This window comes from Mesoplodon bidens (assembly GCF_964165515.1).
Source record: "Mesoplodon bidens genome assembly, chromosome: X".
NCBI lineage: Eukaryota > Metazoa > Chordata > Mammalia > Artiodactyla > Ziphiidae > Mesoplodon > Mesoplodon bidens.
This window is the reverse complement of record NC_138163.1, coordinates 112,610,392-112,637,477: the sequence shown is the minus strand read 5'-3', so window position 1 is coordinate 112,637,477 and position 27,086 is coordinate 112,610,392. Positions and strand designations below refer to the sequence as shown.

At 36.9% G+C, this 27,086-nt stretch overlaps 1 protein-coding gene across 2 annotated transcripts in view; it reads right to left on the bottom strand.

Annotated features, from left to right (window-relative positions):
- DMD (dystrophin) overlaps positions 1–27,086 on the bottom strand; it is a 2,087,389-nt gene that overhangs the window by 474,702 nt on the left and 1,585,601 nt on the right. For both annotated transcript variants that reach the window (XM_081221405.1, XM_081221404.1), the window contains exon 55: positions 19,790–19,979. In XM_081221405.1, coding sequence (XP_081077531.1) covers positions 19,790–19,979 — 190 coding nt within the window. The remainder of the gene's footprint in view (positions 1–19,789; positions 19,980–27,086) is intronic.

Genomic DNA, 27,086 nt, shown 5'->3' with positions numbered 1-27,086 from the left:
AATTTTTAATTTTCCTACCAGACAATAAGTATATAGTGATTGGAAGTATTCTGAAACTTTTCTTTGAATCTAAACTGTATTTTGACTTATTTGTATCAACTGTTTGTTTGTAAGTTGCTCTTAAGGTGGGAAAATACTTTCTTCCATTTTAAATCACGATCTCCTAGGACTGTAGTTTTTCTTTTTCATGGGGACAAAAATATTTTTAAGACCTTTGGTATAGAAATCTCTGGAAGAGAGCATTCACAAATGAACTCTGATCAACAGATTGCATACATTTCCCAATCAGCTGTGCAGACCGAGCATTTTCACAGCTCCAGTCACTTTATAAAGATGATACAGAATTCATCAGTCCTACTGCCACTTTTATTATTTATATCTTCACAGTATTGACAGATTTCATTTTCTTCCCACTCTTGACTCCTCTTCTACAGGAACGACACTCATGACACATGGAACAGGGAGCAGCAGGGCACATCACCTGACCTTCCTTCTTTAGGGCATTACTCAGATAACCCTGAGAACTTACAAATAACAATGTGGGGTATACAGATCTACATCAAACTTCCTTTCATTTCCTCAAGTGCTTTCTCTAGAATATGAAGTGTACTTATTCTTTTTTTTTTTGCGGTACGCGTGCCTCTCACTGTTGTGGCCTCTCCCGTTGCGGAGCACAGGCTCCGGACGCGCAGGCTCAGCAGCCATGGCTCACGGGCCCAACCGCTCCGCGGCATGTGGGACCTTCCCGGACCGGGGCACGAACCTGTGTCCCCTGCATCGGCAGGCGGACTCTCAACCACTGCGCCACCAGGGAAGCCCGAAGTGCACTTATTCTTTAGACCACAATATAGGTAGGTGAAAAATATAGTAATAACTATGACTGGAGTAATAAAGAAGTAGTTATGGCTGCAGCTGTTGTAAATACCAGAATAAAATTCCCCTTGGAACAATGACATCAGGAAGGCTTGCAGAGGACCAATCTCCCAGAATTTTGAGCAGTCACACTGGTTGAGACACTACAGAATGTACTGTATCTTCTCCTGGGATTACTAAAAAATTACAACTGTACCTAAATCACCTAGCAACAGTTTACGCCACTAATTCATTTTAGAGATATATTAACAGTAATCTTTTCAAGTGTGTCTTTGAATTGATTAGACAATCTCTCTTGGAAGTTTCAAATGTAATTCAGCCAAAATGACAGGGAAATTAATGTTATTCTCTTGTGTCATTTCCCTAAATACAGAAAGGTAAAGAAATACCAATTTTAAAAACAGATATGTCTAATAATAAATGAAGTCTGAATATATAAAAAGATTGTTGTCAAGAAAAATCTATTGCCTGGTTGTCTTCAGCTGACATCTATTTTTATATAGACAGCATGACTTAGATTCAGGAACTAAACATGAAGAAATCCTGAATAATCCAATTATTCAAAACATTTAAAAACTATTATTTCAAATATCTCTTCATAATAGTCCTGTTTTGAATACCATAGCTTTAAAACATTCAATTAAATAGATTAATGATTATAACAAGGATGGTAACATAATAAATCCATGTCAATTTTAGAAGTATTTCTAATATTATATGACAAATTGGAAAGAAATTTCACATATAATTATCTCTGTGAAGACACAGCACAAGGGTAATTAACACAGACACGATTCCATATCACCATAAGGGTTAAACCAGATGGTAATGTTCATTATTTTTCTCTCTCTCACAAAACCAAGTATCACTTACGTTCTCCTGGGAATGTGTGATGTATTAAAATGAAACATTATTATGCAATACTTTGATGTAAGGAGATTTTAAAAATCCATAATACAGAAATGTGTGTATCCCCTCAAGACTGGCGGTGTTTCCAACCATGACAAATGTTACTTACAAATAAGTTAACAGACATAAACAATGTATTTATGATCTATAAGTTTAATATAATGACATCACCAGACGAGGGAAGATCTAGTTATTTAAAAAATGTATGTTTATCAGCGAACCATTAAAATTAAATTATAGGCTTTATATTTTTACCACAAAATGGCTGATATTAATTTTCAGTAGGTAGTCAGGAAAAACAAAAGCTTATTTGCTGTCTAAAGTAATGTGGAATAATGCATTATGGCTTCAGCCAACAATCATTTATTCTCCCGGATGTGCATGGCTAGCACAGCCCTACTGTACACATCTGTCATCCTCTTTCTGAAACCACCAGCCTAGATGGAACACGTCCTGCTTGCACACGGGGTAGAAGCAGAAACAGGAAAATGCAAGCCCTCTTAAGGCCTAAGCTTCAAACCAGCACACTGTCACTTCTGCTCACTTGTTTGCTAAAGCAAATCACAGGGCCAAGCCCTTAAGGCTCCATTCATAAGGAGGTGATGTCAAGGCTGTGGTTGCAGAAAGGGAGGAAGAACTAGAGTTAATCACTGAATGTGCTACAACTATACAACAGTTTCTTTAAAGCAGACACCATACTGCAGGACCTGAAATTACGTGTACTTACTTTTATCTCTCACTTCTTCCGGGTGTAATTTCTGCCACATGTTTGTCTGTGCTTGATGACTGCTCTGTACTACTATTAATGTCTACTAGATTTAATAAATAAATAACCCTACTCTCTTTTTTTCAGTTTCTTCTATAAAGAATTCAAACATATATTTTATTTGGAGCAACCTTTTAGGAGTGTCCTGTGAGTTAGACAGATTGATGCAATTTCTACAACAGAGAGTGGAACATGCTGTTTGAGTCACAAGTCCTGTCTTCCTTAAGTCTAGAGTTACTTTTTAGAAGAGAATATATTATATAGGAATAACAATACAACACTGCCCTTAAGTTTAGATAAATTTTCTTTTTCCAATACCATATAAAAGAAAATATCTCACATCACGAGAATTAGTCATTTTCTGTGAGAGGCCCTGCAGCAAAGGGACTTCTCAACCAGTTACATTACACCATGTAGGCAAATTACTCTCTCATCATGTGTGTGTGTGTGTGTGTGTGTGTGTGTGTGTTATGTTTCTCCCTTAGAATTCCAACTGTTTTTTTTCATTTTATCTTCCGAATTCTTGTTTTTCTGGTGGCGTTCCATTTTCGTAAACAGGAAAGTAAAAGAAGAACGTGTTTGAAAACTTGCTCAGAGAATGAATTTCAATTTGGCTTCTCTATTAGAGGACTAATTTGCTCTCTATATGCAATTCTGGTGTGATCATTGTTGCATATATTATTGGATTTCAATTCCTATGCCTCTCCCACCTAAACTCATGTTGAGATTCTCACATGGCAGGTAAATTGTCTAAGTTTTACTGAGTCTAAATTCTGACACAGCTTGTCTCAGACTTCTGGGTAAAGCAGCAGGAGAACCTTCTACCATATTTCTTTTTCCTGTGTTACTAGGCCCGAGTAAGCCTCTTTCTCTGTTGCCTTGACAGACCTCACAGAATAGAAAAGCATGTTGTGGTTTGTATTTTTCTCTTGCTTCTTCCCTCTCTCTCTCTTTCCCTCTGTTAAATCAGCTAATTATTTTCTATTTTAATCACATTCATAACACAAAATATTTTATATTCAAAGAAATAGAGATTCAAGGAACAAATTTCAAATAAGTAAAACAACAAAAACCTGTTCAGAATAAAATCTTCTTTGCTTGAATTAACCAAGGATGACCCTTTTAATTTTTGAGTGCATATACAAAAGGAAAATAAACACAAAGTTATAGGTGCAAAACTGTTTATTCAAGATAAATGTGGTTAGGACCTCACTGATTGGTTGGTAAAATATTGCTGAAGGGGTTATGCCTTTCTAAGGATATTTAGATAATCCACTCAAGTGGATACGTGATAACTGACTATTCTCCTTCACTTTTAATCTTACATTCAGTACCAGACAGAATCTATTTCAGTACTGTAAACACACACATACATACACCCAAAGCAAAGCAAAGCAAAATAAAAACTTTTTTCCCTTTCTTAATTTTACTTTTGAGACATTGATTATAACCTAGATCTTGTTTAACAAAATGCATCTCTATGGAAGAGAGAAAATTCCCTAGATCAAGGCTGAGACATAATTATGAAAAATTCAGCCAATAATACAACTGGTTTAAGGTATACAAATCAACCTGAGAAAAGAAACTTTCCTTCTGATACTGTAAGTTGGTCATGTTAGGCTAAGTTATAACTTAATGTCATGAGCCATTAAATCATAACATTAAATTAATGATCATGGCTCAGATGGAGGCAGGGGCAGTTTTATATAATATGCAAAGGGAAAAAGAAAGAAAATGGTAATGTAAATCTTCCTCAGTACCATCTGGCGTATTTTTTAAACCATGCCTCTTCAAAACAGTGGGAGGAATAAACAATACCATTCCTGATTGGCTAGGCAAATGAAAAATTCTCCAACACAAGCAGAAAGTCTAATATTTTCTTCATTTCTTTTTCTTGCATAAGCACTGAGAATCTGCCTTACAGAATCAAAATCTGTCAAATCTCAAGAGCTGAAATGCCCTTAAGCAAACATCTGGCCCAGTGATTTTCAAATCTGAATGGGCACAAGAAACACCTGGGGGCTCTTTAAATATGCAGATTCCCTGGCCCATCCCTAGAGAGTCCGCTTCTGACAGTGCATTTTTAATAAACTTTCCAAGTAAAGATAGTGTAGATTGTATGTGAACTTGCAGAAACATTTCTTTTGTCTAGCTCCATCATCTTCCAGAAGATAAACCTGGGATTCACAATGCCATTGATTTCCCCAAGATCACCCAAGTCAGTGGTCACGCAAATATTTTGACTATAAAATAAGACATTCTGCACTCTCTGATACCGTACTACTTCCACAAAGAGTCCCTCAAAAAGTCTGTTAGCTCATATTTTTCTTTTTATTGTGACAAAGTATTCACAACATAAAATTTACTATTTTAACCACTGTAAAATGTACAGTTCAGTGTCATTAAGTACATTCACACTGTTGTGCAGCCATCACCACTATCTATCTCTAGAAATTTTTCATCTTCTCAAGCCAAAACTCAGGTACCCATTAAACAAGAAGTCCCCTATCCCTTCAACCCCAGCTCCTGGTAACCACTACTTGACTTTCTGTCTCTACGAATTTGACTATTTTACGTATGTCATATAAGTGGAATTATACATACATACATACATACATACATACATATATATATATATATATATATATATATATATATATCCTTTTGTGTCTGGCTTATTTCTCTTAGCATAATGCCTTCAAGATTCATCCAGATAGCTCATGTTTTGATTTGCTGAATCCTTTTAATTGCTTGCTCAAGATAATGTTCTGGTCCTTTAAGAAATGAGGTTCTTTCATTTGTCCAACTTTAATGATGGCTGCTAAATGAGAGAAAGAATTCAGAAAGGACAGTCCTGGGTGAGTGAAATAGATAGAGCCTGGAGGCAGGCACAGAAATGTGAAATGCATTTTCTGCGTAGTTGAAAGTCACTTGAAAAGAAACAAATGAAAAACATGAGAGAGACAGACAGACAGACAGACAGACACGCTAAGAAAAGGACAGGAGAGATGGATTAAACTGAGAAAAATTAAGACGTCCCTGAGGCTAACTTGTGCCCAGATTAGTGAGTAGCGCTATGCAAATGAGGTTATTAACAGGTATATTCTAGAAATGAATTGGTACACACTGGTATAGATGAGACCTTGGGGCAAATAGAGAAAGAAAAGCAAATAGGTCAGTAAAATGTAAGCATCTATATTGCTATTTGAGAGATACTTTTTGCACTTAAGATTTATTTTCATTGTATATACTTACTGCCATGAGTATTTTACAGCTTTTAAGTAAGAAAGGAAGTTATTTATGTTTTGTTGTAGAAAAAAAGCCTAAATTAAAAAAAAATCAATATAGTGGTATATCCAATTTTTCACTTGGGGGCAAGGCCAGATAATGCTTCTGAGAAAAGGTATTTTGACCAAGACCTAAAGACCGAGTAGGAGTTAGCCAGAGAGACAAGAAGAGAAAGGGTATTTGGGGCAAAGAGGACCTCTTCTCTTGACCTGGATAAGGCATACTTGCTGTTTAATATTCAGCTCAGTGTCTTGTACAAGAAACTTTCTGTGTCAGTGTTATAACATAGCCCCCCCAAACTTTTTCACATTCTTCCATGGAAGGATGGAGTTTATGTCCTATCCCCTTGAATCTGGGCTCTGTGACTGCTGGCCCAATAGAATATGGCAGAAGCGAACCTATGCTGGTTTCTCTCCCAGGCCTTAAGAAGCTGGCGCCTCAACTTCTTGTCCCTTGGTATGGTTGCTCTTGGGACCCAGCGATTACACTATGAAAAAGCCCAAACTGCTCTATGGAGAGGACTACACGAAGAAGAACTGACTGCCAGCAGCTATTTGCCAGACATGTGAGTGAGCTCACTTGGAAGGGGATATTCCAGCAGCCAGTCTACTTGCTCCAGGTGATATCACCAGAAGCCCATTCAAACAGTTCCCAGTGAACCCTGCCTGAATTGTAGATTCATGTGCAAAACAAGTGACTACTATTATTTTAAGGTGTTAACTTTGGGTCGGTTTGTTATGTAGCCAAAGTTTACCAGGACACCTCCCCTGATCCTCCCCATAAGGTATGCAGGAGGTGCCTCCTCTTCTGGGAGACCAAAGGACTCTGTATTCACCTGAACTATATCCCTTACCTCCTTGACTACATCTCCCTGTCTTCCGTCTCCCCAAGTCCCACCACTATCAATTCCTCTTTGCGGCCAAGTAAGGCTCTTATCAGCCTTTGGATCCTCAAACCTCTTTATTGTTCTGTGGCAGATTCCACTTCTCAGTGGCTGTCCTTAAAAGTCACATTTAGAAATACACTCAAAAGTATGTTTCTACTATGTGTATACATGGCATAAATTTTAAAAATTCTTTTAGGCTATTGATGGGAAATGAATTTACAGTTGTCTAATCAATCCAAGGGTTGCATCCCGACAGTGACAATTGTTTTCTACTCCAAAAGAGAACACGTTAACACTTGTCCATAGCAGGTAAAAATGCTATCTACACTCATTTCAGTTTTTAAAACTGCAATGTACAACAGTTTTCCAACCATTTGTGAAACTACTGTAAAAACTAAAAATAGAATTTATGGAATAAATCATTGGGAAGAATGCCTGGTCAAGCAGTTCATAAATATACAGGTCTCATTCTATTTGGGGCCACAACCTTGAATTGAATCCAATATTGAATTGTTGAATTGAGAGCAAAGGATTGAGGTGAAATGTGGTTGGCTCCTGAGAGCAAATGAAATGCTGCTTTCTGCAGAGAGTAACTTTTTCTATAATTCCCAAGGAATAATATATCGTAAAAGGTGTTGGAGATGAATAGAAATTAGAGAGAAAGACTGAAATCTTCAGAGAATTTAAGATTACATTTATACTACTAATAATATTGAATGGTCAACTTGCTAATAGACCTCTCAAGGATAACAATGGATGCAAGAAAAAACAAAAGTAACTTGTTGCTTTCTCACTACTAGGTTACAGACATTCTTCTATCCAGACTAATATGAACTCCAGTAGGGAATGATTTATTTCTCCCACATTCATGAAACTCTCTTTTATAACCAGGTGTAATGGCTTCTTTTACCTCTATGGGGAATGGCTGATTTATGCATAGACCTTTGTTCAATAACCTTTCTTTAAAGACTGATGTTGTTAAAAATGAAAAAATAGGGCTTCCCTGGTGGCGCAGTGGTTGAGAGTCCGCCTGCCGATGCAGGGGACACGGGTTCGTGGCCCGGTCTGGGAAGATCCCATATGCCGCGGAGCGGCTGGGCCCGTGAGCCATGGCCGCTGAGCCTGCGCGTCCGGAGCCTGTGCTCCGCAACGGGAGAGGCCACAACAGTGAGAGGCCTGCGTACCACAAAAAAAAATCTGTAAATACAAGACTGGAGATTCTTTTATTTGATCCCTCCAATCCACAATTTCAGAATTTTCCAACAGGAAGGGGGGCGTTGCTACCCATCATATAAAGGAATATCTTATTTATTTATTGCCTAGAAAGCCTGCCCTCAAAGACCCCTAACCCTCAAAAAAACCTCTGAGGTTGGAGGAACGGAGGAGGAGAAAGTGATGTGAAATTCTTTGACTTTTTCTGTTGTCAAACTTTTCCTGACCTTTTCTATTCTTGTTTGGAGAAGAAGGCCTGAAATTATATAGATCTTGTCCAGGTTCTGATGGAGATCAAAGGAAGTGAGTGAATAGTCTCATACTTTCTGGTTATCTTCACTGCTACTGCCTCACAAGATAAATGTAAAACAATTTTATTAATTTTATTAACATATCTATAAGCCATTGATGTGACTTCCAATGTTGGTCAGACCGTTTGAGAAAAATAAACTACTGTTACTGAAGTGTGTTTCAGGGAATCTCAATGTCTGGTGTCTGGTTGAAAGAGAAGGGTGGCAAGTCAACTGATTTCCCGCAAGGAGGTCATTATGAAAGGCAAAATACCTCTTTTTCATTTTCAGTGTAGTATGTTTATTCTCAAGAATGGGAGTATTAAGGTTTGTTTGTATCTGAAGACTTTGAAGAGTTTTTCAAACATGAGTCAATATTGACATTTAAGAACTAAAATCTACTGAAGATTTTTAATCTTTTCTTGGTTAGAAAAGACAAAGCTTAAAAAAAATCAGTTTCAACACTCATGGTAGCCAATATTTCTGGCACGGTTTTATTAATTCATCCATTCCTTATTAAATAGTTTCTCTCTCAACCCATATGAGGATTGTGCCCTTAAGCAGTCTATAGTGAAAGAAACAATACAAAAATTTACTTACAAAATTTATATGTTATACACCTGATAACAGTAATAACAATACTAGCTATGTTTACTCATTGCTTACTATGTATCAAATACCGTTTTATGCACTTCACATATATCAATTCACATCACACTCACAACAGCCTGATGAGGTAGATGTTATCATTTACCCCGATTTATAGCTGCCTAAACTGAGGGCAATTGAGAAATGTGTCCATGGTCAGTAAGTATCAGAATCATGAGTTAAACCCAGGCAGTCAGGCTTCAAAGCCCACACTATTAAATGCTATCCTCTCCAGCCCCTCTAAAACAATGCAGAAAGCATTAAGTGTTATTTAAAGGGCAAAGAAATGCCTCTGGGAACTGAGAGGGAGACAAGATGTCTTCTAGCTTGAGGGCTCAGGGAGAAAGGGAGGATTTGAATATGGCTTTCCTTGAAAATTAGGTTGCATCTGGGTAAACTGAGATGAGGAAAAGCATTCCCAGGAAAAGAAACAGGTCATCAAAGACACAAAAGTAAACTGGCTAGCTGTGCGTTTTAGTAGGAGTTAAGGGTGCATGGAGAGGAAAAATAAGAAATAAGATTGGAAATTGAGCTTGAGGGCCAATCCTGGAGGACCAGGTGAAGGAGTCTGCAGAATATTCTGAGGGCTTTGAGAAGTCATAAAAGGTGTTTGAACAGAGGAGTCGTATATTTTTTCGTTCACTTGATGAATATTTATTGGCACCTATCATGTGCTGGGCATTGTCTTGAGCCATGGGCATATACAAGAGAATATAGATGAAATCCCTGCTCCCATGGAATTTATAACATAGTTACAATCTTAGCTATGCTTTACAAAGCTTAACTGAGATGGCAATCAGCGGGTTGGACTGGAGCAATGCAGTGGGCAGGAAGGAGTAGAGGAAGGTAAAGGTAAATAACAGCATGGATTAGAGTGGTGGTAAGTGGACTGGAGAGGAAGGAATGCGTGCACAAGATTAGGGACGTAAAACTGATAGATCTTAAAAATGAACTAGAAAGTAGGGCGAGTGAGAAGGGGATGTAGAAATGACTATTTGCTTTGAAATTTCTCTGGCTGAAAAGATGGTGGTGTGATGAATGGCAGGACAGGAGATAGACTTGATATTAAAGATATGGCCTATTTGGGCGGTATTGAGTTTACGATGTTCGTGAGACTTTGAGTAAGAAATGTCCCATACATGGTAAGAAATGTGGGATTGATACTGGAAAGAGATAAAAATCTTCCAATCACTGGATTAAAGGAGATGAACAAAAGACTGTTTCTAGTCTAATACCTAGCACATAACCGACACTTAGTAACTGCTGGTTGACTACTGAATAAAGAGAATGAGATTAATGAAGACAGAAAAGAGAGCCCAGAATAGGTCATCAGGTAAAGAAAGAAGAATGAGTAGTAACAGAGGTAGGAGAAAACTAGTAGAATATAGCACCCCAGCAAGTCAAGAGATGAGAAAATTTCCAGAAGACTGCGGTGGACTATAATAACAAATTATGCATAGATTTCTAGGGCAACAGGAATTGATAAAAGCATCTGCATTTGGAAGTTATGGTGGTTTCATACAGAAGTGTTTCAGTTAACAGGCAAATGTGGAAACAAGACTGAAAAATGTAAAGGAAAGAAGGATGTTTAGGAAGTAGGAATATTTTCAGTAATCAACAAATTCCTATGAAGTGAATGATTTGAAACTTGCTTTTGGTTATCTTGGGTCTTTGCCGGGAATGCTGAATCAGTTTACAGTAATGGGTAGGACAGCAGGATTAGTTGAAGGTCAGAAGGTCAAACTTAGGTTCAAATACTGACTCCTCTCTGTATAGCTGTGTGACCTTAAGAGAAGTTACCTAAACTTTCAAAGCTTCAGATTTTTCATCTGTAAAAGGGGTAAGGTCACGCAAAAAAAAAAAAAAAAGGCGGGGGATTGTTACATCATGCAAGCAAAGCTCTTAGCACACTGCCCAGCACATAGTAATATTTTTTTAATGTGAGATAGTATTATTATCTAGCCTAATAATTGGAAAAATAAATAACTGAATTAGATGGTGATATTAATCCCAGAAAACTAAACATTTCTTTAATAGGCTTTTATTATGAATTATTTCCCTCCTAATCTGGTATGATAAAACTCAAGTTCATTTTCAAAGAAGTATTGATAGTAATAGCTAAATTACTGAAACTCTCTAATTTTACCCTCCTCTACTGAATATGGAAATAATAGTACCAACACCAGAGGTTTTCAGTGAGAATCAAATTAGAGAACTGAAGTAAAAATGCTTTGTCAATTATAAACAAGGAACAATTTAGTTATTATTATTCTCATTAATTAATATAACTTTAATCTATTGATTTTAAAGAGTATGATATTAAGTTCATATCTTTAGTTTGACTTTTGTTTAATGGTAATTCATAACATTAATAAGGATTTTTCACTTGAAGAAAGCTTTTTCAAAGTGCTTTAAATATTTATTACCTTATAAGAGCCTCACAAAAGTTCTGTGGGGAATAAAAGGCAGTCATTATTAGGGGCTATCAAAATTTACTTTTCAGTATGCAGTGTCTTCTTACCTATGTAAGCCTTTCTTTTAGTTTGTATATATAAAATTATAGAATCCAATGATTGAATTACAAAGTTATTCAACTTAGTGCTTCCCTTGTCATTATCATTCCAGATAATAACTAACTTTAGTGGCAATACCCAAAAAAGTAGGTCCTAAAGTTTCGATACACTGAATTAACATGTTTATATATGAAAGAGACCATGGTAAGATAGCTTAGAGTGTTTTAACCCTTATAATCAAGTGATTAAACTCGTATTATATTGAAGTTATTGTTTGCCACCACTGGATAAAAATCAATGGATTCTTATTTTCTATATTTAGTCTTCCCTGCTATAGGAGATAAAACACCAGTCTTGAACATTTGTCCTCATTGACTTTATTTCTACACTTTTAATTACTTTCACTGTTTCTTTTTTGGATTTTCTCTTGTGATCTACAGGGATTTCAGGGTCCAAACTTGGAATATAATAAACTACTGAATATAGTAAGATGACAAGCATGTGGCTCTTGAATCTGTTCCTGAGTACTACAACCCATAGTATTGTGACTGTGTATGAACTTTTTACTGTAGAATAAAAGGTAAATAAAACTTTTCCATGTTTATATAAGAGAAGAAATTAATTGCCCTTATTGGAAAGAGTTTTTCAAGATCTTGGATAGATTACCTAAATACTTTTACTTTCTCCACAGTATGAATTTTATACCAAAGCTTTGCTAGTTCTTTGCCTTTTTTCATGGTTAGAACATTTAAGAGAATCTCTAAAGCTATGTCCTTTTTTTTTTTTTTTTTTTTTTTTGCGGTACGCGGGCCTCTCCCCGCCTCGGCCTCTCCCGCTGCGGAGCACAGGCTCCAGACGCGCAGGTCCAGCAGCCATCGCTCACGGGCCCAGCCGCTCCGTGGCATGTGGGATCCTCCCGGACCGGGGCACAAACCCGCGTCCCCTGCATCGGCAGACGGACTCCCAACCACTGCGCCACCAGGGAAGCCCAAGCCATGTCCTTTTGAATAGCAGAAGATGGCATCATAAAGACCAATCCTATGCTACAGTAAGTAATATTTTAGTGACTTTTAGATATATTTCTGAATGGAGAAATTCAAGTAACAATGACATTGATTTCTGTGTAATATTATGCATTCCTATGGAGTCCATGTCAATGCCCTTCAGTTTTACATCTTTGACCTAGATCTTTCTCCAGATGTTAGATCCACATTCACAACTGCTTCAGGGGAGGTGATATTTTCACCTCTATTATTCATAGACACCTCAAAACCAGCCACATTCTTTTTTTTTTTTTGGTTATCCATTTTATTTTTTTACTTCATTGATTTTTTTTAAACATCTTTATTGGAGTATAATTGCTTTACATTGCTGTGTTAGTTTCTGCTGTATAACAAAGTGAATCAGCTATACTAATTTTTAATTTTTATTTTATGTTGGAGTGTACTTAATTAACAATGTTGTGATAGTTTCAGGTGTACAGCAAAGTGAATTGGTTATACATGTTCATGTGTCTATTATTCTTTTTCAAATTCTCTTCCCATTTAGGTTGTTATATAATATTGATCAGAGTTCCCTGTGCTATATAGTAGGTCCTTGTTGGTTATCTATTTTAAATATAGCAGTGTGTACATGTCAATTCCAAACTCCCTAACTATCCCTTTCCTCCACTCTTCCCCCCTGGTAACCATAAGTTCATTCTCTAAGTTGGTGAGTCTGTTTCTGTTTTGTAAATAAGTTCATCTGTATCATTTCATTTTAGATTCTGCATATAAGCAATATTATATGATACTTCTCTTTCTCTGACTTACTTCACTCAGTATGACAGTCTCTAAGTCCATCCATGTTGCTGCAAATGGCATTATTTCATTCTTTTTAATGGCCGAGTAATATTCCATTGTATAATTGAAGAATAAAAACCATATGATCATCTCAGTAGATGCAGAAAAAGCTTTTGACAAAACTCAGCACCATTTATGATAAAAACTCTACAGAAAGTGGGCATGGAGGGAACATACCTCAACATAATAAAGGCCATATACGATGAACCTACAGTTAACATCATACTCAGTGGTGAAAAGCTGAAAGCATTTCCTTTAAGATCAGGAACAAGACAAGGATGTCCACTCTTGCCACTTTTTTTTTTTTTTGCAGTATGCAGGCCTCTCACTTCTGCGGCCTCTCCTGTTGCGGAGCACAGGCTCCAGATGCACAGGCTCAGTGGCCATGGCTCACGGGCCCAGCCGCTCCGCGGCACATGGGATCTTCCCGGACTGGGGCACGAACCCGTGTCCCCTGCATCGGCAGGCGGACTCTCAACCACTGCGCCACCAGGGTAGCCCTCTTGCCACTTTTATTCAACATAGCTTTGGAAGTCCTAGCCATGGCAGTCAGAGAAGAAAAAGAAATAACGGGGAATCCAAATTGAAAAAGAAGAAGTTAAGCTGTCACTGTTTGCAGATGACATGATACTATACATAGAAAATCCTAAAGCTGTTACCAGAAAACTACTAGAGCTCATCAATGAATCTGGTAAAGCTGCAGGTTACAAAATTAATACACAGAAACCTGTTGCATTTTCTATACACTAAAAACGAAAGATCAGAGAGAGAAATTAAGGAAACAATCCCATTTACCACTGCATCAAAAAGAATAAAATACCTAGGAATAAACCTATCTAAGGAGACAGAAGACCTGTACTCTGAAAACTCTAAGATGCTGATGAAAGAAATCTAAGATGACACAAACAGACGGAAAGACATACCATGTTCTTGGATTGGAAAAATCAATATTGTCAAAATGACTCTACTACCCAAGGCAATCTACAGAGTGAATGCAATCCATATCAAATTACCAATGGCATTTTTCACAGAACTAAAACCAAAAAATCTTAAAATTTGTATGGAGACACAAAAGACCCCGGATAGCCAAAGCAACCTTGAGAAAGAAAAACCAGCCGCATTCTTGACTTCTCTTCCCATAATTATTTTTCCTCTTTAATTCTGCAACTCTGTAAGGCACCCAGTCATGCCAAATGGTAAGCGGTCAGTGACTCCTCACTGTACCTCACATTCCCCCCTCACCTCTTCCTCCCATAATCTACATCACAATATTAGTTTTTCCCTCCAAATAGCTCACACATCTGTTTCCTTTGTTCAACCCCAACACCTTAATGATCATTTCTTGCTTGGAATATTACAGAAATAACTTTCTAACTTTCGTTCCTGGACAGGTCTCATATCCTTCCAATTCACTCTCCACACAGCTACCAGAGTGATCTTTCAAAAACATAAGTTAGGTTATTCCATTTCCTTGCTTAAAAACATGCTGTGACTTCGCATAGACTACAGATGAAGTCCAAACTCTTAAAGATAGGCAGACAGAGGGAGGAAAAGACAGGTAAAACATACCGAACACTTTGAGTGCAACACTCTGCCCCTCCGGTGGGCATTCTACATGTATTCTGTCATTTATTCCTCACAAAATCCTGTGAAGTATTATTTTTATTGTACAGAAGAATATAACTGAGACTTAGAGGTTAGGCAACAAGTGGTAAAATAGGTGAAATAAGTGGTCTTTCTGCTTACAAGGCTTATACTCTATCTACTGTACCATGCTGCCTTTCTACATAATTTAGCCCCAGCTGATCTTTCCAAACTCATTTCTTATAATAATTATACCCCACCCACAGAGAAGTACCTTTCTCTTCCCGAACTACCCAACTGTCCAGGACTTTCAACATGCTGTTTCCTTCCCTTTTTAACTCCGTGTATCTAGCCAACTCCTAACACATTCTTCTAACTTTCTCTGAACAGAGGTTCTCAACCTTGGCTGGACATGAGAAGCATGGACAGGACATGCTGTGATCAATCCAGTTTGAATCTCTGGGGGTAGAACCCAGAGATCAGCATTTAAAAAATCTCCTCCAATGTATAAGCAAGACTGAAAAACAGTGTTCTAGGTGAGTTTCCTGGCCTCTCTGGCAAGCTTACCTTAATCATCTTCTGTTTTTACTAGATCCTGTCCAGCCCTCTACTGTAACACTCATCACACTACTATACAATTTTGTCTTAGCATAACTATCTTCACCTCTGGAATATAAGCATCCCAAGGGCAGAAACCATACTCTAATGCAGAGGCTTTTGAATATATGCTACACACTGATCCAGTATGTACAGCCACACACATACACACACATATATGCAAATAGTTGAAACCAAAGCTTCAGAAAATAATACTGACTCTTATTTAAGACTGATGGACTCTTGTTATTTTCTATTCTATTAATTTTATTCCTTTCTGTTTAAAAAAATGTGGATTGATACTCATTAAATTGATTACATAACCTAGTACTTTGAACTACGTTTGAAAAACATCTCTCTAATCATGTTCATAATGCTAGTGCTAACACCATGCTAGGCATCCAACAGGTATTTAATAAAGATTTGATGAATCAATCAAAGTTCTTAGGGAACATATATATATATATATATATATATATATATATGTATTTTGTATATCAAAAATGGCAGGCAGACATCACTAGGCAAAAGAAAAACATCAAGGTAAACTTTCATAATCTTTAGACACCGAAGGAGAAAGATTAAAAAGTACATATAAGACTCAATTCAAATTATAGCAACAAAAAGGAATACACAGAGCGCTTTCTTTTCTTAGAATTAGGGATCTTCAGATTACCTCTCTCTTTTCAGATGCACCTAGAAATACGATAATCCAATTTATTCAGGATACTAATTTTGCTACTGAGGTTTCATTCTTCCTTCTTCCTTTGGAATGAATCAGTTGGGCCAAAATATATTGTGAGCAACACTGAAGAAGCTAAATTCCACAATTTCAATAACGTATTAGAAATTTAAGGTAGCTTAATCAATTTCCAGGTGTACTCTGATGTACAATTCAAAATTTATCAACCTTGTCTCTCTGGAAGTATTTTGTTTAATAGAAGAGCATTTCTATAATGGGTGGGGGAGGGTGGGAGGAGACGTAGGTAAAACAAATGAAATTAGAGGAGGGAGTGAGTTGAGAGATATGGCCTGAGACATGACCCAGATCACAGATGAGGGAATCTCAAATATTAATTGCTCCATAGTCTCTCTTGCTGAGAAAAAGACCCTAATTATGCCACCTTTATGACCATCTCTCCCCACCACATACCCATCCTCACACACCTTCTTTACAAGCTGGTATTACAATTATCTCTTGGGGGTGCTTAGAGAATCAGTTAAGATTGGTGAAATTCTTGTGAAACATTAGTAAACATGCAGTCTGCATGTTTAACTAACTATTTTCAGTTAGTTACCCATGGTTTTATGTTAGAACTTAGAACTGCGACCATCTTTATCAGTTCTCTAAGGCCCAAAGCAGGAAATGTTTTGGACACAGGAAGAATCTGATTCGATTATGAATACAGTTCTTCATTTTAAGAATAAATTTACAATTTAAAAATTTTCAAACTGTCACCTCTTAGGGCTCTATATGGTACTCTATAAAAATATATTGGCTTTAAGATTCCAGTTATACTGTCAGAAATAACAATACTTATAAGAAAAAAATCTCCTCATCCTAAAGCACAAGGTCAAATATAATGACTTTGCTTTTAGTAAGGAAAGTAAATAACATTTTTTTTCTAATATAAGGAAGAAACTTTAATGGCTTTCAGAGTGGAATTAACCAGGTTAATTCCATTCAGGAAGCATATACTTCATAATACATGTATGCTTATCAAACCCAGGAATTGTAATTATTGCTGGGAGAATTAAACATCTTATGAAGTGGATGATAAGCAGTGATAGTCAGGTACTCTAGTAAGAGCTGGAGTCTCCATATATAGAAAAACCGATTGACAGTCACAGAGAAAAACCCATTTTCTAACCCCCTGACTCCATTCAGCAGCATTTGTATAAAGTAAAACATGGTTTTGGGTGGACAGATATATTGAAATCTGTTGGGAGAGCCGCTGCTCTGGCTAGGCATTTGGAGTTTCCTCTTTTAATATGTAACATTTAACTATTCTTGCTATACAGCATGAATCAAACAATGAATATAATGCTACCAGCTTCTGCAAACGAAGTGAAAGGCATACAGTTACACTTTATTCCCTCACACATTATTAGAGAACATTCCTTTTGTTCAAAATTAAAAGAAAGTCATCTTCAGAGGGGAAAAAAGCAAACACTTCGATTTAGCTGAAATACTGAAACTGCATGTAATCTCCTAAGGTATATGGTTTTATTTACTTTCAAGCTTGGCATTTCCATTTGTTGCTTTTAAACCCCAGTATCTTGATTCAATTCTATCAGCTGAAATGTGCCATTAACAATAATCAAAAGTTTCAGTAGTTTAGAGTTTTTACCATGACATCTTCGAATCTTTCATCAAAAGACCATTATTCAGCCATCTAACTGAAAATCAGAGCTGGTTATAAATGTCATTCCTATCCATAAAATGTAGTTTCAACCTCAGGCAACTGGAATTTATAGAAGATACAACATTAACTGAGAGGGAATGAGAAATTGTCTCTTTTAAAATAACATTGGAATCTTAGTTAGTCCTACTATAGTTAAGGGGAAAATGATATGTCTAAGGTTTTCAGGAACTCTAAGGGAGTTTTATATGGCTTTTAAGAGTAAATACATTATGAGTAATATAGAATAAGCTAAGAAAGTTTCCTCGGCATAATTTCCAACTATTTTTCAAAGAGATCAGAAATCTAAACACAAAATGTACTTTTTTCTCCATTCTTCCATAGTAAACATAGGAAACAAACACTGCAGTTTTTTTCTTTAATGATTCAGAATCTTGCAGTTTCTCATGATGAGAAATTTATATATGAATTTTCATTGTATGAGTACTATAGATATATATATATTAAAAGTATAGGAGATAGATGGATGTATCCTTGTTTTGCCCTCAACAAGACATCCATCAATTTAAGAAATATTTTATTAAGCCCCTATTATAAAACTGAGTCACTGGATTTATTTTTAAAAGGAATCTGCTTAAAAAAAATCCACTTAAAGTTTTACTCTTTATTTACCATAGCTGAGGGGAGTATGTGAATCCACATATTTAAAATTCTAGGGTGGCTTTATGGGCATGGACAAGGAGAAATAAAATTTTACTTATGAAATATCATAAATCAAATATGTTACAGCAGCACATTTTCTAACTGTTTATCTAAGAGTGACCAAAAAAGCGAACTTTACACTGCATGGACATTCACAAGCCATGGGAGATATCTGGGAAGATAAAGTCAGGTATTGTTCTAAACAAACTACCTCCAAATGATCAAACTAACTCAACACACGTTGTGGGGGAGCAAGTGGGGTCCGAGGATAATGATAAAGCAAGAATGAGGAATCCAAGAAGCTCTAAATTGCCACTGTCATCTACTCTACATACGAGAGCATCCGAGTAGATCAAATGTCCTATCGAAACAGAAGAAAAGAAGAACAACAAGGAGGGGAGGAGATGAAACGTTGCTTAATATGATTTGATTTTGGAATTATTTTTCAACCTAGGATATGCTATCCCTTTTTTCATCATAATTTTAAAATATTAAAAAACTGAAGTTGGTCCTAAAAATGGATCCTATTATTCTAACACTCCAAATTTTATTTGCGGTACCAGTAAACTTCTTATATCAAGTCAGAAAACTCAACTATACATAACAAAACTCCATTGTAGGTCAGGAAAATTATGTCAGGTCCTGAAAGGAGCCTTCCTGAACTACAGAATAAGATTCTCACCAAGACTTCATGTAAACAAAACTACCTGAAACTTCTGTTTTCACTGTTTATGCATATGAAATTTTATAGCAGTCATTCCTGTTTCTAGGAAGAACAACTGTCGAAAATTCTGTGATCATTAACTATGACAAATTTAGCCATCTCATTTTTATTTTCACAGATCATGCTAGGAAGAAAGCTACAAGATGCCAGATTAACATTTCAAAACTTACTGGAAAGTAATGAAGGGAAACTGATTCAGTTAGCAACGCTAAATAAAACAGACAATTCATACAGATGCTTTCCACGTAAAATAGTAAATAAACACTCAAAAATGGCAACTTTTTCAAATTTAATAAGCCAATCCCTAATTTATTTCTCTGAGCAAAGTTTCTTCTTATCAAAGCTCTAGCTTTATGGGCAAGTTTTTCCTGGTCAAAAACACACACTATTTAGAAGACTGGGGTATTAAATGAAATAATAAATGATTTTTCCTTTTTCCTCTGTCTCTCTTCTTCTAGCCCAAACGCTTAAATACATAAGGCCATGTAAAACAACTGTTTCATTTCGTCCACAGCGTATCAATTACAAGGACAAATGCTGAGAATTCTTCAACTGGATTCACAAGAGGGATAAAGTAGAAATGCTTGACTTACTTGCCATTGTTTCATCAGCTCTCTTACTCCCTTGGAGTCTTCTAGGAGCCTTTCCTTATGGGTGGCATCCTGCAGGACGTTGGCAGTTGTTTCGGCTTCCGTAAGCCAGGCAAGAAACTTCTCCAGGTCCAGCGGGAACTGTTGCAGTAATCTATGAGTTTCTTCCAAAGCAGTCTCTCGCTCACTCACTCTGCAAAAGAACAAATGTCCAGATGCAATTCTCCTCAAACATCAGAAAGGCGCACCCAGTGAATCCCACGAAAAGAGCAAAGTCCAAGGGACTAAATTGTAATATAAGAACAAAGGGGTGAGCTGTTGCTAAAACTCCTCTCCAAAGCATCAACCACTAGGATAGTGTGTGTGTGTGTGTGTGTGTGTGTGTGTGTATTTGGACTTTTAGATTTTTGAAAGTTCACATGTGAATTTTCCAAAAAAAATTTTTTTTTAACTTTTTAGTTTCTGCTGGTCAATTTTGAAAGCTTATTTTAATATGCTGCAAAAGTTTAAGCTAATCTTTACAGGTAAAACCCTAAAATCTATACCATGCTTATCTTTGATGTCACCTGAGGCAGGAAATCATGATTAGATAGGCCAGGAGAAATGCAAACCTAGAAAAGAAAGTTGAACACTGGAGGAAGAAAGAGAAGGGGACTGAAGAACAAAAGAGAACAAAAAGACTAAGAAGTAGGAAAACCAGGCTTCCCTGGTGGCGCAGTGGTTGAAAGTCCGCCTGCCGATGCAGGGGACATGGGTTCGTGCCCTGGTCTGGGAGGATTCCACATGCCCCGGAGCGGCTAGGCCCGTGAGCCATGGCCGCTGTGTTTCATAGAAACCATTGTACAAAATGTAATTTTGCATAACACTATCATGTTCTAATTGTGTTAGCTTTAATTTTCATTACCTGATGGTCATACAACTGAGAATATTTTCCAAAAGAAAAATGTTATGTGTAATGGAAAAAGTGGAGCCTAAAATCCAGACAGATCTGGGTTCAAATCCCAATATCCTCTACGAAGTGTGTGATATGGCAAGTTACTTAACCTCTCTGATTTCTTATCTGCAATACATATTGCTGTGATGAGAGTGAAAATACAACAATGTGTGTAAAGCTGAGTGCCTCACACATTATAGTTGCTCAAAAATGTTAGTTCCCTCTGCCCACATCCCATCTCATTTCTCTAATCTTTTAGACGGAATGAACCAAATTCCCTAATGACACAAAAGTCTAAAGAAAAGTTATTCATATTTTCTGATAATATATATAATACATGTATTGTGGATACACACACATACGCCCTCAGCAAACATCTACATAATAATAGCTTGGGAAGGAAAATTGCCTGAGGCAATAACAGTCCCATCTAAAAAAGATTCAGGTAAATTTTGTCTGCAATGAGGAAATTAGTACTCTATTTACATGCCATATTTGCCTTCTATTATTACACAAACACTTTCTGGGATTAAACATAAGCTAAAAATGGATTTAAAAAAAATTGAACACTTGAATATGATACACACTGCTTGTTAAGATGTGATTGTCAATAATTATGCAAAACTGCAATTTATTTCAGCAGCAACTTTATCATGGGATGTGCAAACCAGGCAATAAACAACTCCTGCCAAGCCAGCGGCAGCAAAGCCCCCGGAAGAGCTGTTTATTCATCGTGGGTGAGGTTTTTGCTGAGCATACAGTCTTCCACAGTGTAGTTTCGGTGCTCATACTGGATAAAAATCTTCTGTCTGCATTAACTGGTGGAGGGTAGAATAGGTTTATGAGGATGCAGCTATTGGAAAAAAGGAAGCATTGCACTAAGCCATTTATCAACTCCTAAATAAACTTGAATACTGCACAGCTGAAAGGTAGCTTGGTGTTCTGGTTGGGCAAATCAGTTAAACCTCGTGGAGTTCAAGGGCTAACCTGAACTGCTGGCTCCCTGCTTATTTAGTTTCCAGGCAAATTATCAATGCGGGGAGAAATATCAAAATATCGTTATTTGCTTATTTATTTATCTTATTATTTAATATGATTTAAAAATTCAGAACCATTGCAACAACACTGAGAATCTTAATGTTATAATCTGTCATGAAACGTACAAATGTACAGGTTGAAGCATGTGTAATTGCTAATGCTTGACCATTTCTGACCTGCAAAAGGGGCAATTTCATCCGGTTCAACCTAATATTTTAGGTTGGCTCGTGCACTGCAAATCACTAAGATTTACTCCACCACCAGCTCCAAATCTGGCATAGAAATAAGCTGTCACATTGCAGAAGACAAATGCAGGGTTAGACACTGATGTATATTCTAACATACTCCAAATGCACACAAAATAAAAGAGCAGTGTGAAACTCCCTCATGGCAGAGGGAAGCTTGGAGAATTAGATACTGTGCATTTTATTATCAGCTTCATCATCATGATGAGCTGCACCTGATGCATCTTAGTTCCTCTATCCTTAAAGGGAAACACCACTTACCCTCTGCTTCCAGAGAAAGTAACTAGTAAATAACTTTCTAAAATGTGATGCACATAAATCGGATGAAAGGGTTCTACCGAGACAATGAGATTTCCAGCCAAATCCTACCAGTGAGCTTGCTGCTTTGTAAATTAGGCCCTTAGGGAAGAGCAGTAACTCTCTCAGGACCGTAAGGCACTGTTTTCCCAAACGATACCCTCATGGTCTGAAATATTGACAACATCAGGCTGAATATTTTCTAATTTGGAAATACGTTAAAAAAATTCAGTGGCAGCAATAGCAGAAAAATCTCTTCGATCAGAGGTGAGATTGTTATTTCCTGCTTGTGTGGGAGACTTAAGGCTGCATCCTTTCTCCTGAGATCAATCTATGTACGCTGAATTCTTAAACTTTAATTGTGCCAAGTCTAGACTAGAAATGAGTCAAGGGTACTTGTATGCCATATTTGTGCATTCCAAATAGCTCTGACTATATGCCATACTTTAAAATTTTCTGTCACCATATGGCTTTAAATGGCTTATAGGATAAAATAAAAATGTAGAAATAATAAGAATCATAAAGAAACAAAAAAAATTGGCCTAGAACAAAACTAAAAATCTTGAACATCAGGCTTCCCTGGTGGCGCAGTGGTTAAGAATCCGCCTGCCAATGCAGGGGACACGGGTTCAAGCCCTGGTCTGGGAAGATCCCACATACCGCGGAGCAACTAAGCCCGTGCGCCACAACTACTGAGCCTGCGCTCTAGAGCCCGTGAGCCACAACTAGTGAGTCCCCGTGGTGTAACTAATGAAGCCCACGTGTCTAGAGCCCGTGCTGTGCAACAAGAGAAGCCACCACAATGAGAAGCCCCCATACCGCAGGTAGAGAAAGCCCGTGCAGAGCAATAAAGACCCAACACAGCCAAAAAAAATAATAATAAAATAAAATAAATTTTAAAAATATTTTTGAAAAATATACTTGTTACAAAATGTATGTGGAGAAATATATAACTATACTTGCACAGATTGTGGTCTCAAAAGGAGACAGGATGGAGGATTCTCACACTCAGCAATTGAGCCTGAAGAGCCACTGCACCTTTGGTTGCCCTTTAAGGAGATCTATAGATAAGGCAGAGTTGCATTATCACCAGTTAGAAGCAAGAATCTACTGAAGGGGCAAAGTGCTGGAGCTATAAAGCTTAGTGCAATCCTGCATCTGCCCCAGAAGGTGCTCATCCAGAGACAAGTCTGCATAAAGGGGAAAAATCACAGAAGGCATGTCTTCAGTATCTCCATTTTCTTTTTAAGAACTGATTATCAATGGGGCAATCAGATAAGTAATAATCTGATCCTTCATACACACACACCATGGTATCTCTGAATAAATCTCTAAGACTCCAGATTTTCTATTAAGTTGAATATCACTAATTTCTTATGGGTCCACCTAATACATGAAAAGCAAAAGAGAAAAGGGAAACCTACTACTTTCCAAGGTAAGGCTGAAGAGCTTAATTAATATATAGACAATATTCCATGATTAGATACATGGATGGATGATATTTAATCAGTGCACTATATTATAGGATTTTTAATATATACATATATAATAAATATATATATAAGCAAACAGAAACAAACACATTGAATATTTTTAGGGAAAAAAAGGCTCAGTCTGATATAGAAGGCTATTTTGCCCAGGTGTTTCTGAAAGTGTGACAACTGGGGAAATTCACAGCACTTAGTCTTCTACTAAATAATACTTCCATCTGTGCCCTGGTATTGTCATGGAGTAACCAAATAAAACACTCTCAATCTTTCCTTCTTGGTTTATTTGCATTTTAACCACTATCATTTCCTATGATATTTTTAGGGGAAGAATTACAGGATGACTTTTTTTTCCCCTTTTTTTGTTGTTAGACATAGATCACAGAAAGTGAGTACCTTAGCAGCAAGCACTTGGACTTTGGACCAAAAGATTTCTGGCAACGTCAAACACTACTCATAGAACCAGGGTTAACCTGACATTCAAATTCTCTGTAACCATAACAGTCTCTACTAGTTTGCTAGTAAATAAATTAATTTTGATTATTAAAAAAAAACATAACTCTACATTGTATTTGCAAGGGGCAGCTAGAATTTTATTACCTATGGCTATACAGCAGTTTGTAGAAAGGATTCCTTTTAATCTCCAGCAATTCTATTAGTAATTTGCACTAATGAAAAGCATGAATCTAAGCCAAATCCTTCAATAATGCTTGGACTAGTATCCCATTAGATCCCTTTCTAGCAACAATTCTAAGACTGTGGCTTTATTTGTCTTTGGGCAACATCTCCTTAGATATATGACCCAAAAGGGTTGTGGCAATGAGAGGATGTTTCTCTTTTCTCCTCTGTTATCAAACTCTAAAGTGAGAAATATACTCTGTCCTTTTAATGGAACAATTGACAAAGGGTGTGAGATGAAGGCTGTAAGGTCCAGCATAGAAAATAAATTTTAAATCTAATAATCTATATAGCTCTTTAAAGATTTTAAAGTATGTTCAGATTTATTCTCTCACCATTTCACAAGGTATCCCCTATTTTTTCTACTTACAGTGTGTTTCTCTTTTTCTTTGTATGTTTCCCGTTGGATGTTTCATTCCAGTGGGTTCAACCTCCACACAGATTATCTTTAAATCTGAACCTCATTCTTATTTCCACATGCCTACCAACATCTCATTGATTAGGTGATCCATGCATCTAGTCCATATGTATTATGTGCCAGGATTTATGCTTGGTGATGGTGACACAAAAGTCAGTGAGACATGGACGTGGACTTTGGCATTTAACATATTCAAGTCTGGTGGAGGAGACACATAGGTAAACATTTAACTATAGTTACAATATGATTTGGGTTATAGTTCATCTGGATTCCCTACCAGTAGCCCAAATGTAATATGCATCACACTGTATTCATGAACTTCTATCTCAATTTGCCAAACAAGTGATAAACATTTGTTTATCAAATAAACAAATGTTTATCTTTTTAAACAGTTGTTTCCTTTTCTCATCAAAGGAAGTGGGGATCATCTAGCTGGGCTTTATCTCAAAATACAGTGATGGATGCTCAATAAAAGTTTGCCTAATTGAATTGATTTTTATACAAATCAGAAACCTTTTAGATATATGTCATAGGTTATTGCTGGTTTCATTTTGCTGTTGGGAAGATTGATTCTGAGAGAACCATAATGACTTCCCCAAAGTTGCACACAAGTAAGTGGCAGAATTGGGATTATAGCCCAAGTCTTGCATCCTAAAAAAAGAGGTTTTTCTAACTCTGAAAACAGATACTGGTGTCCACTCCTCTCTGATATATTCATTGTAGTAAAAGAAAGAAAAGTGCAGGAAAGTTTATGCCTCTGAATCCTGGCCTTCATTTTGGAGCACAAATTTATCTATTTGTTACTTTACCATAAGCGGCATCAATGAAACACATATAAACCTACCCAGAGGGAACCCACACATGCAAAGATATTCTCTCACCCTAACTATAGTAGAAAGATCTAGCCGGTCTTTGCTTCAACACACAAAAACTCCATTTTCAACGCAAATCTGCTGGTTTTCTGTTCACCGACATATGCATTAATGAGGTTTTCATCCCCTCTCTCCTGAGGTCTGGTACTAAATCACTCAAACTCTCCACAGTTAATTGGAAACCACAACCTAAATGTTCCCAAAGTATTGCTGATTAGTTCTCAGAAAACTCATTCCTATCTTTCGTCACCCCAGACAACGCAGGATGACTTTTTAACATGTGCAGAAGCAACGCACTTGCACGAAGAAATAGATTAGTCCTCTAAAGATAAACCACAGTTCTGAAGCTATCTATTTAAACTTTCTTCAATGCTACAGACATTTTAGTAAAAAAAATATAACACCTGAACTTTATCTTTGGATACTAAGAGAATATAGGTATTATCAGTCATGTAAGGAATTTCAAAATACATGTTCCATCTCTTTTATTGTTTTACTCTATGGACATTTTTTTTTTTTGCGGTACACGGGCTTCTCACTGCTGTGGCCTCTCCCGTTGCGGAGCACAGGCTCCGGACATGCAGGCTCAGCGGCCATGGCTCAGGGGCCCAGCCGCTCCGCGGCATGTGGGATCTTCCCGGACCGGGGCACGAACCCGTGTCCCCTGCATCGGCAGGCGGACTCTCAACCACTGCGCCACCAGGGAAGCCCCTATGGACATTTTTAAAATTGAGATTTGCACAATATATCATTAGAGAAATAACCATAATTATACACTTTTCCTAAAAGCATTGGGATATTTCTGAAAAGAAACGTTAGGAGACAGCAGTGAAAATGTACTCTGTACTATTCTTTGCATTACTCACTTCACTTGACTTGTGTTTCAGGCATTTATCACTGAGAAAAAGAAATTGATAAAAAATATACAAAATATTATGAGCAAGTGCAGTATTCAAGATACTACCTTGCATGTTAACAAATGTTAACATTCTTTAGTCTAAGATCTGTGTTTTATATTTTTCTACTGATACAATACCTTAAGGTACTATTTGGAGAAGTTTAAAAATAATGTTGGGAGTAATTGATTACATTTGGTTTGGTTCACATACAGAGACTCAAAAATATTATTTTGGATATTTACAGAACTGTAAAAAACCTTTAGAAAAATGTACAGTTATACTACCGTCCAGATGAATACAAACTTAGATTAGGGTTGGGTTTATAATTGGACACAATTTCTACTCTAAATAAATTCTCTCTGATTTGTATAATGAGAATCTTTAAGTTGGTTTTGGTCACTTGCAGTGTTAATCTCTTTAAAAGATATATTT